This window comes from Oncorhynchus nerka, linkage group LG21 (genome assembly GCF_034236695.1).
Source record: "Oncorhynchus nerka isolate Pitt River linkage group LG21, Oner_Uvic_2.0, whole genome shotgun sequence".
NCBI lineage: Eukaryota > Metazoa > Chordata > Actinopteri > Salmoniformes > Salmonidae > Oncorhynchus > Oncorhynchus nerka.
This window is the reverse complement of record NC_088416.1, coordinates 7093490-7106533: the sequence shown is the minus strand read 5'-3', so window position 1 is coordinate 7106533 and position 13044 is coordinate 7093490. Positions and strand designations below refer to the sequence as shown.

General features: G+C 42.1%; 1 protein-coding gene across 3 annotated transcripts; it reads right to left on the bottom strand.

Annotated features, from left to right (window-relative positions):
* Window positions 1-587: 587 nt before the first annotated feature.
* Window positions 588-12870, bottom strand: LOC115142493 (interferon gamma receptor 1-like). Of its 3 annotated transcripts, XM_065006242.1 has the most exons (9): window positions 12428-12870; window positions 11452-11555; window positions 11100-11311; window positions 7673-7790; window positions 5240-5415; window positions 3545-3696; window positions 2990-3149; window positions 2654-2784; window positions 588-2416 (listed from the first exon to the last, which is right to left on the bottom strand). In XM_065006242.1, the coding sequence occupies exons 3-9, from the start codon at window positions 11233-11235 to the stop codon at window positions 2012-2014; spliced, it is 1278 nt and encodes a 425-aa protein (XP_064862314.1). In that variant the 5' UTR covers window positions 11236-11311; window positions 11452-11555; window positions 12428-12870; the 3' UTR covers window positions 588-2011. The 3 variants fall into 3 exon arrangements, with proteins under 3 accessions (XP_064862314.1, XP_029537867.1, XP_029537866.1); XM_029682007.2 differs by lacking the exons at window positions 11100-11311; window positions 11452-11555 and having other exon boundaries at window positions 12428-12863; XM_029682006.2 differs by lacking the exons at window positions 11100-11311; window positions 11452-11555; window positions 12428-12870 and adding an exon at window positions 9503-9775.
* Between the last annotated feature and the right edge of the window lie 174 nt (window positions 12871-13044).

Sequence of the window (13044 nt, the reverse complement as noted above, 5' to 3'; positions counted from 1 at the left end):
CCTGCATTTATTTTAGTGTGCAGACATGCAGGGTGTGTTATATACAGACCTTTGAATGTGTATGTATCATTTTGTATAATATGCTTGGATTCTGTGCTTTCCATCTTGTAGAGTCACTGTGACTTCAGTTTCGAAAGGAGCTGATGGTTTACCTGCTTTGTTTTGTCCTTATTCAATAAAGGAACATAATGTTACACATTGTGTTTTTATATTCATATGGAATGTGTATTTGTTTATATGACAGAGTACTAGGGCCACACTGAAGAAAAAGGATAAAGTCATAAATTTATGAGGCTGGTTCTTTCTGCAGAAAAGAAGCTACATATTGTTTTTACAGTTTTGATACTTATGACAATGTGATACTTAATATTCTGGCACATCAGCATGTCTTTGTTTATGAAACCATACTGAAGTACAATTTCACGAAATGCCCCACATCTGTCATTTTAACAACTGTCCTCCTTTAAAACAACTGGTTACAATATTATGACTTGTGTTTTTTTCCCCTCTGTGGCCCTAATATTCTATCATTTTATATATAGCCTTATAGTCTATGGGAAACTGTAAATTATCTAATGATAGCAACATCATCTAAAAATCATTTTTTATCCAAAATCATTGAAATTAATGATCACAAACGTTTAAATAATAACAGTGGGTCTAGTTACATGTGATAACAATGTATAGTGAGCAGTGAAATAACTATTGGTTTCCATTTGTGGTGACTGCTGACTGACATTAGGGATGAGATTAAATAGATCCTGGAATTTAGCCTGGTCTGGAGCAGGCTAGCTCCACAGAATAAATCTCCATGGTAATTTATACCATAACATATCCTCCTGCCCCCTATCCATCTTTAGTGCAACCGGATTACGGATCAATTGAGCCAGGATCACCAAGATATCCTGGCTTAATCCCTTATCCTAGTTTTGTGCAACAGGCCCCTGGTTAATGGCAGTTGGCCTGAAGTTTTGGTAAACATTGAAAGAAATTGATGCAACTTCAGTGGATGGCCAATGTCGTGGGTGATATTTGCCTTGCATCTCACACCCTAGTCGGTTAGCTTGGATACATAGTATTTGGTGTATTTTACCCTACAGTGCTACATCTTTAGTGCCGTTGATCCACAAGGTCATATTTTCATGGAAGAGTGGTTGACGTAAATAAAGCTGGTCGTAAATCCAGTATGACAGGTTGGCCAGTGTTGTCAGAGATCCCTATTGTTATCCTTAAATGGCTCAGGTGGAAAGAGTGGTACAGGTGTATAACTGCCTGCCATCTTGGAGGCTTTGAGCACTTTGTCACTGACTGTTCTCTGAGTCAGCCCGAGTGGCACAGCGGTCTAAGGCACTGCATCTCAGTGCTAGAGGCGTCAATACAGACCCTGGTTCGATTCTAGGCTGTATCACAACCGGATGTGAGTCCCCTTGGGTGGTGCACAATTGGCCCAGCATCGTCCGGGTTAGGGTTTGCCTTGTTAAAAAAAAGTTTAAAATAAAATGTACAAAAATTCATAAACATTTCTCTACTTATTTTTTTTTACCTTTAACTAGGCAAGTCAGTTAAGAACAAATTCTTATTTATATTGACGACCTATCAAAAGGCCTCCTGCAGGGAAGGGGGCTGGGATTAAAAATACAAAATAAAAATATAGGACAGAACTCATGACAAGAGAGACACCGCAACACTACATAAAGAGAGACCTAAGACGACAACATAGCATGGCAGCAACACATGACAACATTATTACACAGACAATAGCACAAAGGGCAAGAAGGTAGAGACAATACATCATGCGAAGCAGCCACACCTCAGTAAGCATGTCCATGACTGAGTCTTTGAATGAAGAGCTGCACCAATGAGGACACGATTGAACATCAGTTAGGCATGACAGTGTATCAGTGTACCTAGGTAAACCAGTTCTGTGAAGTCAAATGTCATTGTTCTTAATCCATCCAGTGAAAGGTTTTTTTTTTTTTTTTTTTTTACAGAGGCCCGAGTTCAGAGGTGCTCAGGTGGGGCCATAGCCCACCACTACATCTCCTGCACTCATCTCCACCTCCACCTCTTGTAGAGGAATGTGTCGTCTGTCATAGCCAGAAGCTGTGGAATCCATGTCCTCTGATTCCTCGGAGTCATCTCCACACAGCAGCACAGAGCGTGGCTGTGTCACCTGAAGCTCAGTCCGTAATTGGCTCCTGCTGTCCGATAAGCCCTCTCCCACCTGCCCAGAACTAAAGGGGTTAGCCGAAAATCCAACGCTAGTGGTCGGAGTCTCAACCGGTTCCTCCTCCTCTTCTGAAGTTTCCAACAGGCTCTGGGATGTGGTGGTAACTGGTTCTATGCCCCTGATGTGCGCCATGATCTCAAATGGCAGGTCCATTATATTATTGTGTGAGTTTGATAAGGTTGAAGCCTGTGAAAGAATAATACAAGGCCAAATTGAGATTAGTCAGCTCAGAGGGTGTATGGTTATGGTTTTGGACCAGAAAACAAACCGATATCATATACTGTTCTAGCAACAAGCAAAAGCATTGGATAGGATGAACTTGTCCCAGAGGAGAAAGTAGTACTGCTTTATACATAAAATACACTACATTTTACTCATTCTACATAATACATACATTATCCACCATACACATTATGCGCTTACCAAAGACTTTGGTAAATTGGACAAGTTTCTTTTCCGCATGCTTCTCTTGCAGAGCCTTATTGTCACAAAGACTACAAAGGCCACAATGCCAATGATGATCAATGGCAAAAATGATTCCAGTGAAATTGTTTCTGCAGACAGACAAACATATCAGTCACGGAATCGCTTAACTTGCATACTATGTCATTGTAAGTTAACTTTCCATGGCCGCTATTCATTTTGACTATAATAATTCCATCAAAACTGCAATAATTCATACAAACAAAATGTCAGAGTTAAATACTTGGACCAGACATAACAAATAAAGTGTAATGTCAACAAAGGTAGTGTACGTACTCTCTTCATTGACACAGATGGGCCCTTTTCTGTTGAACATAACCCGGTGGCCCATTGCATTCCCCTCCAGACTAACACAGTACTTCTCCTTGTTCCCCAGGACTGTGAAGTCATGATGGCAGACTTTGTCTTCTATCTGGCACTCAAACGTGTGATTAGTCTGCAGACAGAAGAAAGAATATGCAATTAGTAAAAAAAATCTAAATGTCAACATCATCGTTAAGTATCCATCGATGGGTCATCGTTGCTAATGCACTGAGCAAAGTAATTCAATGGATTTTTTTCTTTGTTTGTTTTTTTTACGAGGCAAGTCAGTTAAGAACAAATTCTTATTTTCAATGACGGCCTAGGAACAGTGGGTTAACTGCCTGTTCAGAGCAGAAGGACAGATTTGTACCTTGTCAGCTCGGGGATTCGAACTTGCAACCTTTCGGTTACTAGTCCAACACTCTAACCACTAGGCTACCCTGCCGCCCTGTGTGTATAACCTGTGTGTACCCTCTGCATGTACACTGTAGATTCTAACCAATTAAGGGCAATTTTCATCATACTTACATTTTCATAGGTTACTTGGGATAGGAAGCGTTTGTCATCTTCACCCATGCGAGACTCTTTCAGTTCTGTGTACAGGTGGTAAGGGTTGTCGAAGCTCACTGTGACCTTCATATCCTTCATTGACACATTTACAGCAGGGAAATCCAACTTGCCTGAGATAAAATGAAAAGGGTATTAGAGAATTAGAGAGTAGAGTTAGAGAAAAAGCCTGCAGTAATGAATATACTGACCTGGAGGAGGACTCCCTCAACATACTGACCTGGAGGAGGACTATCTCAATATACTGACCTAGATGAGGATTCCCTCAATATCCTGACCTGGATGAGGACTCCCTCAATATCCTGACCTGGATGAGGACTCCCTCAATATACTGACCTGGAGGAGGACTCCCTCAATATACTGACCTGGAGGAGGACTCCCTCAATATACTGACCTGGAGGAGGACTACCTCAATATACTGACCTGGAGGAGGACTACCTCAATATACTGACCTGGATGAGGACTCCCTCATCATACTGACCTGGAGGAGGACTACCTCAATATACTGACCTGGATGAGGACTCCCTCAACATACTGACCTGGAGGAGGACTACCTCAATATACTGACCTGGAGGAGGACTCCCTCAACATACTGACCTGGAGGAGGACTCCCTCAATATACTGACCTGGATGAGGACTCCCTCAATATACTGACCTGGAGGAGGACTACCTCAATATACTGACCTGGATGAGGACTCCCTCAATATACTGACCTGGATGAGGACTCCCTCAACATACTGACCTGGATGAGGACTACCTCAATATACTGACCTGGAGGAGGACTCCCTCAATATACTGACCTGGAGGAGGACTCCCTCAACATACTGACCTGGATGAGGACTCCCTCAATATACTGACTGACCTGGAGGAGGACTACCTCAATATACTGACCTAGACGAGGACTACCTCAATATACTGACCCGGAGGAGGACTACCTCAATATACTGACCTAGACGAGGGCTACCTCAATATACTGACCCGGAGGAGGACTACCTCAATACACTGACCCGGAGGAGGACTACCTCAATATACTGACCCGGAGGAAGACTACCTCAATGGGGTGGCAGGGTAGCCTAGTGGTTAGAGAGTTGGACTAGTAACCAAAAGGTTGCAAGTTCAAATCCCTGAGCTGACAAGGTACAAATCTGTCGTTCTGCCCCTGAACAGGCAGTTAACCCACTGTTCCTAGGCTGTCATTGAAAATAAGAATTAGTTCTTAACTGACTTGCCTAGTAAAATAAAATAAAAAAAATGGTCATATATACAGTACCAGTCAAAAGTTTAGACACACCTACTCATTAAAGGGTTTTTATTTATTTATTACTATTTTCTACATTGTAGAATAATAGTGAAGATATCAGAACTATGAAATAACATATATGGAATCATGTAGTAACCAAAAAAGTGTTCAACAAAACAAAATATTTTTATATGAGATTCTTCAAAGTAGCCACCCTTTGACTTGATGACAGCTTTGCACACTCTTGAAGGAGCATGTGTGTCCAAGCTTTTGACTGGCACTGTACCTCTCTGTCGCACGGATGGGTGTCATTTTTATGTCACACAACGAAATCATGTTTCTATACAATGAGGAAAAATATTGATATGCTTTCAATGCCCACTTTGAAAACACACTTTTGAAAACATTGTACTTACAGTGGATGTCAGCTGTAAGGATTCTATTAAATGTGAATATCGAGGACTTCTGAGATGCTGATTCCTCCATTTCATCAATGGCCGTTATGTTCACAAAGTAGCGATCCAGTTCTTTAGCATTCCACATCAAGGGGGAGAGGTCATAATGATGCTGTTTAGTGGAATTCTCCCACGAACTATTACAAAAAACAGGGAGCATTAGATACATTTAACAGAAAGACGGCACTCAACCAACAAACAGAGTTAGAAACTGTTAATAGATCATGTATAATAGTTGAATAAGCAGATAGATCTGTTAGGAGGTATCTGATGCCCATAACATACGCATGCTATTCTTTTCAATCAAATTATATACACTGAACAAAAACGCAACATGCAACAATTTCAAAGATTTGATTGTGTTACAGTTCATATAAGGAGGCTGTATTGTGTTTGTTGTCCGTAGCTTATGACTGCCCATACCCTAACCCCACCGTCACCATTGGGCACTCTGTTCACAACGTTGACATCAGCAAACCGCTTGCCCACTCGACGCAATACATGCTGTCTGCCATCTGCCTAGTACAGTTGAAACCGGGATTCATCCGTGAAGAGCACACTTCTCTGGTGTGCCAATGGCCATCGACTGGGAGCATTTGCCCACTGAAGTCAGTTACGACGCCGAACTGCAGTCAGGTCAAGACCCTGGTGAGGACGACGAGCATGCAGATGATCTTCCTTGAGACGTTTTCTGACAATTTGTGCAGAAATTCTTCAGCTGTGCAAACCCACTGTTTCATCAGCTGTCCAGGTGGCTGGTCTCAGACGATCCCGCAGGTGAAGAATGGTCTGCGGTTGTGAGGCCGGTTGGAAGTACTGCCAAATTCTCTAAAATTATGTTGGAGGCGGCTTATGGTAGAGAAATTAACATTCAATTCCCTGGCAACAGCTCTGTTGGACATTCCTGCAGTCAGCATTCTAATTCTTTCAGAACTTGAGACATCTGTGGCATTGTGTTGTGTGACAAAAGTGCACATTCTAGAGTGGCCTTTTATTGTCCCCAGCACACCTGTGTAATGATCATCCTGTTTAATCACCTTCTTGATATGCCACACCTGTCAGATGGATGAATTATCTTGGCAAAGGAGATATGCTCACTAACTGTGACCTTAACAAATTTGTGCACAACATTTTTAGAGAAATAAGCTTTCTTTAGTGCGTATGGAAAATTTCTGGGATATTTTATGTCAGCTCATGAAACATGGGACCAACACTTTACATGTTGGATTTATATTTGTTCAGTATAGTTAGACAAACTCATATTTTATCAACAATTAAAGCATGATATTACAAACATGAATAAACATTCAGGGCCGGTTTCCCAGACACTAGTCTAGTCCTGGACTAAAAATCTATTTGAATCTCCATTGTAACATGCTTCTTAGTTCATGACTAGGTTTAATCTGTGTCCGGGTGTTCCGGATACAGGTATCCTGTGTGTATCCTGTGTGTATTTATTTTCTCTCCTTCTCCCCTCACAGGTGACAATCATCAGTTACCAATCAGTCATCAATCAGAAGACACCTGCTCCTTTTCCCTTATCCTATCACATTCCCTTTCCCTTGGTTTAAAAACCCTGTCAGTTGTTTTCTCTGGAGCTCAATCTCTCTGTCATGCCATCTCTCTGTAGAGCTCTTGTTTGGGTTAGCAACTACATGTCACTTTGTCTGTTACCCTGTGAGTATTGTTTTTGTTAAGGTGTTTGACTGTTTGTTTGATGGTGGGAAAAGGGGGTACCAAGACAAGTCGCCCATGGGCATACACTACCCATAGAAACACTTTGTCTAAGAGCACTAGGTAGAACTGGGTGGACCACCCACTGTATTTTTGGTTAGTTAGCTAGCTGTTCTTAAAGCAGGTAGTCTAGCTTAGGGGTGTTTTTCGATACTTATTTCTTTCCTTGGGTCCAGCTCAGCCTCTTTTCCTGCCCCCCTTTACCGTGTGTTTACCAAATAAACCATGAGTGTTTGACGGTTGATTTTAAGTTGTCTGTGGTTATTTGGTCTCACTGTTACTTTTTCACTGTTATTTGCATGAGTTATGTTATGGGTCTCGTTGCCCCCCCCCCCCCCCCCCTAGACTGTAGAGACAAAGGGATTCGTAACACCGGGATACTGTCCCTCATTGTTCTTTCATAGTGTATATCAGAGGAGGTTATTGGGAGGAGCTATAGGAGGACGGGCTCATCGTAATGGCTAGAACGGAGTCAAACATGTTCTTTGTGTGTTTGGTACCATTCCATTTATTCCAAGCCATTACAAACCACCTACATACATATAGTTCCTCCTACCATGGTGTATATGTACTATGTAAGCCATTATGAAGGGTCATCCAAAACCGAGTCAGCAGTAGCCTGTAGTAGCTACTACTCATTAGAATACCAGCAAAGCTCACCTGAGATCACCAGTTATTTTCAATTTGAAGAGAGGTCGACGAAGCAGTTCACTGTGGTTCCAATCAACAGTTGTCTGTAAGTTGTTACAGCTCACTGTCACATTTTCTGGAGACGGAACTGTCCAGGAAAACAAGACATTCCATTTAGTTAGTAGGCTTATGGAGGCAAGGTGAAGAACCCGTCATGCAGGTAGTCTCGGTTCTTTACATCTTGACATTTTTGCTCATGAGGGTTAGTACCAAGGAAACCTTCACCAGAGCACTTTAGCATAGGCATGACATCGGTTAAAACATCCCTTGTGAAAAAATATTGCAGTCAGAGTGCACTCTGGTATAATAAAGCAGTAAGGCTTGGAGATGTGGCATATGGCCAATATACCACGGCTAAGGACTGTTCTTATGCACAATGGAGTGCCTGGACACAGTCCTTAGCCGTGGTATATTGGCCATAAATCACAATCCCCCGAGGTGCCTTATTACTATTATAAACTGGTTACCAACATAATTAGAGCAGTAAAAATAATGTTTTGTAATATCTGTAGTATGCGTCTGATATACCATGGCTGTCAGCTTGTAATTGTTGCTAACTATCTGGCTATCCAGAATCACAACACACGGATTTCTGCCCCAAACAGTCGCATCACGAAAATGAAGCGCGCCCCGGAGCCGTGCTTTGATATGATTGTTTTCAATAAACATATGAAGGATGTATATAGTTTGTCAACAATCTAAGCCAACCCTGTTTTGCGCCGTAGTTGTGCAAGCGTCGGTTTTGTTGCTAAACAACCACCACTCTGTAACCAAATCAAATGAAATAATTTGTTAATCAAAGTGTTATAGAGCAACACGAACTTCCTCATGTCAGCACCCTGGGCAATTCCTGTTAGACAACTATATGATCAACCAAACGACACGTCACAACTCTCATCTCAACCAGAGATCTCCATTGACTTATAATGTATTAGACACTGCTTTTTCCCCTTCTTGAAAATGGCAGCAAATAAGAGTGTTACTTTGTCCAGGTGAGTTGGGCTACATTGTTGCCCGTCTGTATCGCTTCAAAAGTCCTTCTCATAAACTATTAAACCCATTTTGCAACACTGCCTTGCCCACAATGAACTGCAGAAAGCATTGCCCTGCTCATGCTTATCATAGTAAAGCACTGATGTTTGTTTTATGAGCCTACTTGAAAAGAACAGAACGGTCTGCAGTCTAAGCAAGCACTCAAGGAGATAATCAGTCCCGGGATTTACCACACCCGTGTTAAACCACCTTTGGTACCACGGAATCTGATCTTAAAATTTTATTATACTGTAGTTTGGGTAAGCTAATGTAAGACCAAAGTACATTTATTTATGCCTAGCAGCTATGTCCTACGCAAATAGTTGCCTACCTAATGTATGTTAGAATGAAATACAAGACTAATTTGACAACCTGTGGTTTATAGTTAGAATTGAGGAGCAGGTGAGGCATAATGAGGAGTTGTCTGTTTATTTTAAGAGCAGGTTCAAACACATGCAGACGACTCCGAATTACTGCCCATTTGTATTTTTATAACATTATGTGGGGACGTTAGGCGGTTAGGATACTGACGAAATATGATGTGAGCTGATTTAGTACATAGTGTGTCGAATTACTACAAGTGGGAAAAACACCATGACTTAAAACGAGAACCTACAGAGGAAATTGTTATTACAGTATTATTACATAGCTAAGCCTATTGCCGCAAATCATCCCTTCCGATTTGTAATCAGAATAATAATAACCCACATTGTTCTTCAATCAAAGCAATGTAGGTTTCAAAGTTTTCATTCAGGTTAACCAACTTACCCAGTGTGGAAACCGCGGTGACCAAAACCATTAGGAATATCAATGAACCACAAAAAGCCAACATCATGCCGTTTCAAATACAAATCCACGAAATTTAAGAAACCGAAATAACAATGAGATAGACTTATTCTTAGATTTAAAAAATGTTTAAACCCAGCAATCTACCTTTAACCTAAATTATAAGACATAACACATTTTAGCTCTGTGGTTATCAGAATAGTATCGGTCGGTCGTTGTCGTAAGACGCAGTTTCTTTGGCAGTAAATTACACGGGGCGTATTTCTTTACAGTTTCTTCGAAAAGACACACCCCCGTTTCATCATTTCATTCCAAAAACTTCTGTAGAATATATGCTTACACTATGGGAAAATTATAAGAAATTATTAACTAGAAATTATTAGTCAGTTAACTAAACTAAACATATCCTAAAATGGACTATATGTCCAGTCGAGTACCGGAAACATGCGGGGAAAAACGCAGAGTTCACACCTTGACCTCAACACAATCTCTCTCCAGTTGCAGGACATCAAAGGACAGATACAAACATGTCAGTAGCCTACCTTGATCAATGCCACCTCCTACTGCTGATTTGTGATAAACTTGACCTAACAACAAAGAATTAACACAAGGAATTCACAATCAATGGTGTTCATTGCACCCTTGTGAAAGTGATATCAAATGCCCACCTTAAGAACACTTTTGAGAATGTTAGGATTGCTGTACAGGCAACAGTGACTGACAGATGATATTGTGGCACGCGGTCCTATAAGAACTACATGTACTTTTTTAGGCCTTTGTCTATCAAAAGAAAAGGATATACAGCTGGATTTCTGGTTGAGATGGAAGATAAATGCATGTCAAGGATTTACAGCTAACAGTGATGCTCATGCATGTATTTCCTCCTTCAGTATAAAAGGGACTTGACCTGGTCCATCAGTGAGATTGTATTTCTATTGCTGAACCCTGCTCTCCTGGGGGATATTTATTGTTTTAAGTCCCCGTATTTATTACGTAATGCTGAGTTTAACTAGAACTGCGGTAAACTGGCCAAAATCACAGCCTGTGTTGATGTTGGGCCTTTTGAGAGGTGTAGCCCCTTTGTTAGGTCCTTGTGGTGACTGTTTTAACATATAGTTCCTAGTTGGCACACTTTGCATAGGAACAAACATGATATGCAAAATAGGTTGAATTTAAATTTACAGCAATACTCAGTGATCCTTTATATGGAATCTTTGTTTTTCTGTCGTCTCAAATGCTTTTATATAACCAGCCAAATGCTCCACTACAGCTCCGCCGATGAGAATGGGGGGTGTGCTCGGTCCTCCTTTTCTGTAGTCCACAATCATCTCCTTTGTCTTGATCACGTTGAGGGAGAAGTTGTTGTCCTGGCACCAGACTGCCAAGTCTCTGATCTCCTCCCTATAAGCTCTCATCATTATCAGTGATCAGGCCTACCATTGTTGTGTCGACGGCAAACTTAATGATAGTGTTGGAGTCGTGCTTGGTAATGGGTGAACAGGGAGTACCGGAGGAGACTGAGCACGCACCCCTGAGGGGCCCCTGTGTTGAGGATCAGTGTGGCAGATGTGTTACCTACCTTTACCACCTGAGGGCTGCCGATCAGGAAGTCCAGGATCCAGTTTCAGAGGAAGGTGTTTAGTCCCAGGGTGCTTAGAGATGAGCTTTGAGGGTACTATGGTGTTGAACGCTGAGCTGTAGGCAATGAATAGCATTCTCACGTATGTGTTCCTTTTGTCCAGGTGGGAAAGGGCAGTGTGGAGGGCAATAGAGATTGCATCATCTGTGGATCTGTTGGGGCAGTATGCAAATTAGAGTGGGTCTAGTGTTTCTGGGATAATGGTGTTGATGTGAGCCATGACCAGCTTTTCAAAGCCCTTCATGGCTACAGAGGTGAGGGCTATGGGTCGGTAGTCATTTAGACAGGTTACCTTGGTGTTCTTTGGCACAGGGACTATGGTGGTATGTGATTTGCAATCTGGGTGGAAGATCTGGCTCGTCTGGACCCGGGACACAAAGTGCCATTTGATGTTGCCTTTAAAGAAAATAATTGAAAAGAAGATGCGATTTGGGCCGTCCATAATATTAGGCTTTCTGGATTGTGCCTGATTAGGTATAAGTCTCAATCCATTTTATGATCTCTTGTCTCCATCTCTGTCCCATTAATTTAACAATGCTATTAAAAGACGACCTGCTTGATGATCTTGATGCTGTCATTTAATTTTTTATTTTTATTTTTATTTTATTTCACCTTTATTTAACCAGGTAGGCTAGTTGAGAACAAGTTCTCATTTGCAACTGCGACCTGGCCAAGATAAAGCATAGCAGTGTGAACAGATAACACAGAGTTACACATGGAGTAAACAATTAACAAGTCAATAACACAGTAGAACACTATACAGGACGGGACAAGACAAAACACACGTCTGACTGCTACGCCATCTTGGAGAATGGCATTTAATTTAATTTAAGCAGGTAAACAATGTCGTCGATGTTTAATCTTAAATATTGTCTCGTTTGTCGAATGCAATACTTAAATCAAGGTTGGATTAGGGTGAAGAGCACTCACTGCCATCAATAACAACAAGCATCCCACCATACCAGACCATGGTTCACTCATCTCAAAGGCTTGTGCCATGTCATTATTTCAAGCTCATCCCATGTCTCTTTAGATCTGTTTAATATATGAGCTCCTCCACTCATCTCTCTATCTAGCAAATGTTTGTCACCCTCTAGCAGGCTATTCCTGAAAGTACATGTAAAACCTGCATGACACACACACACACACACACACACACTGTCACGGCTGCTCCCGCTCTCCCTCCCTGGCGCTCGAGGGCGCCAGGCTACCCGTCATCATACACGACTGTTACCAACATTACGCACAGCTGTGCTCATTGGACTCACCTGGACTCCTTCACTTTGTTGATTACCCCCGGAATATCTGTCTGTTCCTTGGTTATGTTCCCTGTGTCTGCATTATTTCGTATTGTGTTTGCTATGTGTTCCTGTCCAGGCGCTGTTCCTGTTCCGTTTCATGTCCGTCAGCTAATAAACCTTCACTCCCTGTACCTGCTTCTCATCTCCTGTGTCGCTCCCTTTACACACACATACACACGCGCGCGCACGCGGCAGATAGCCTAGCACAGGGGTATTCAACTCTTACGCCACGAGGTCAACTCTTACCCTACCCAGGCAACACATTTCACCAAACTCAATGGCACAGCAGCAGCTGTGAAATATATATTTGATCTTATCGTCTGTATTGTAAGATATCCAATTATCCTGCCCAAGTCATTTCTACGTGGCTACTAGTCTAGACTCTCAGCCACCAACCCCCCCCCCCCAATCACACCGATGTTGACTGACAACTGGGGACATCCATTGTCCCCTCCTCCCTCCCTCCCTCCCTCCCTCTGTTTTCTCCAAAAAGCGAACACTAGCTACCACAAATCCCCCCAAGAGTAGATTGCCCTTGGACTTTTAGCTCCACCGTCATTGGGCGGTTCCCTGGCCTGGATCCA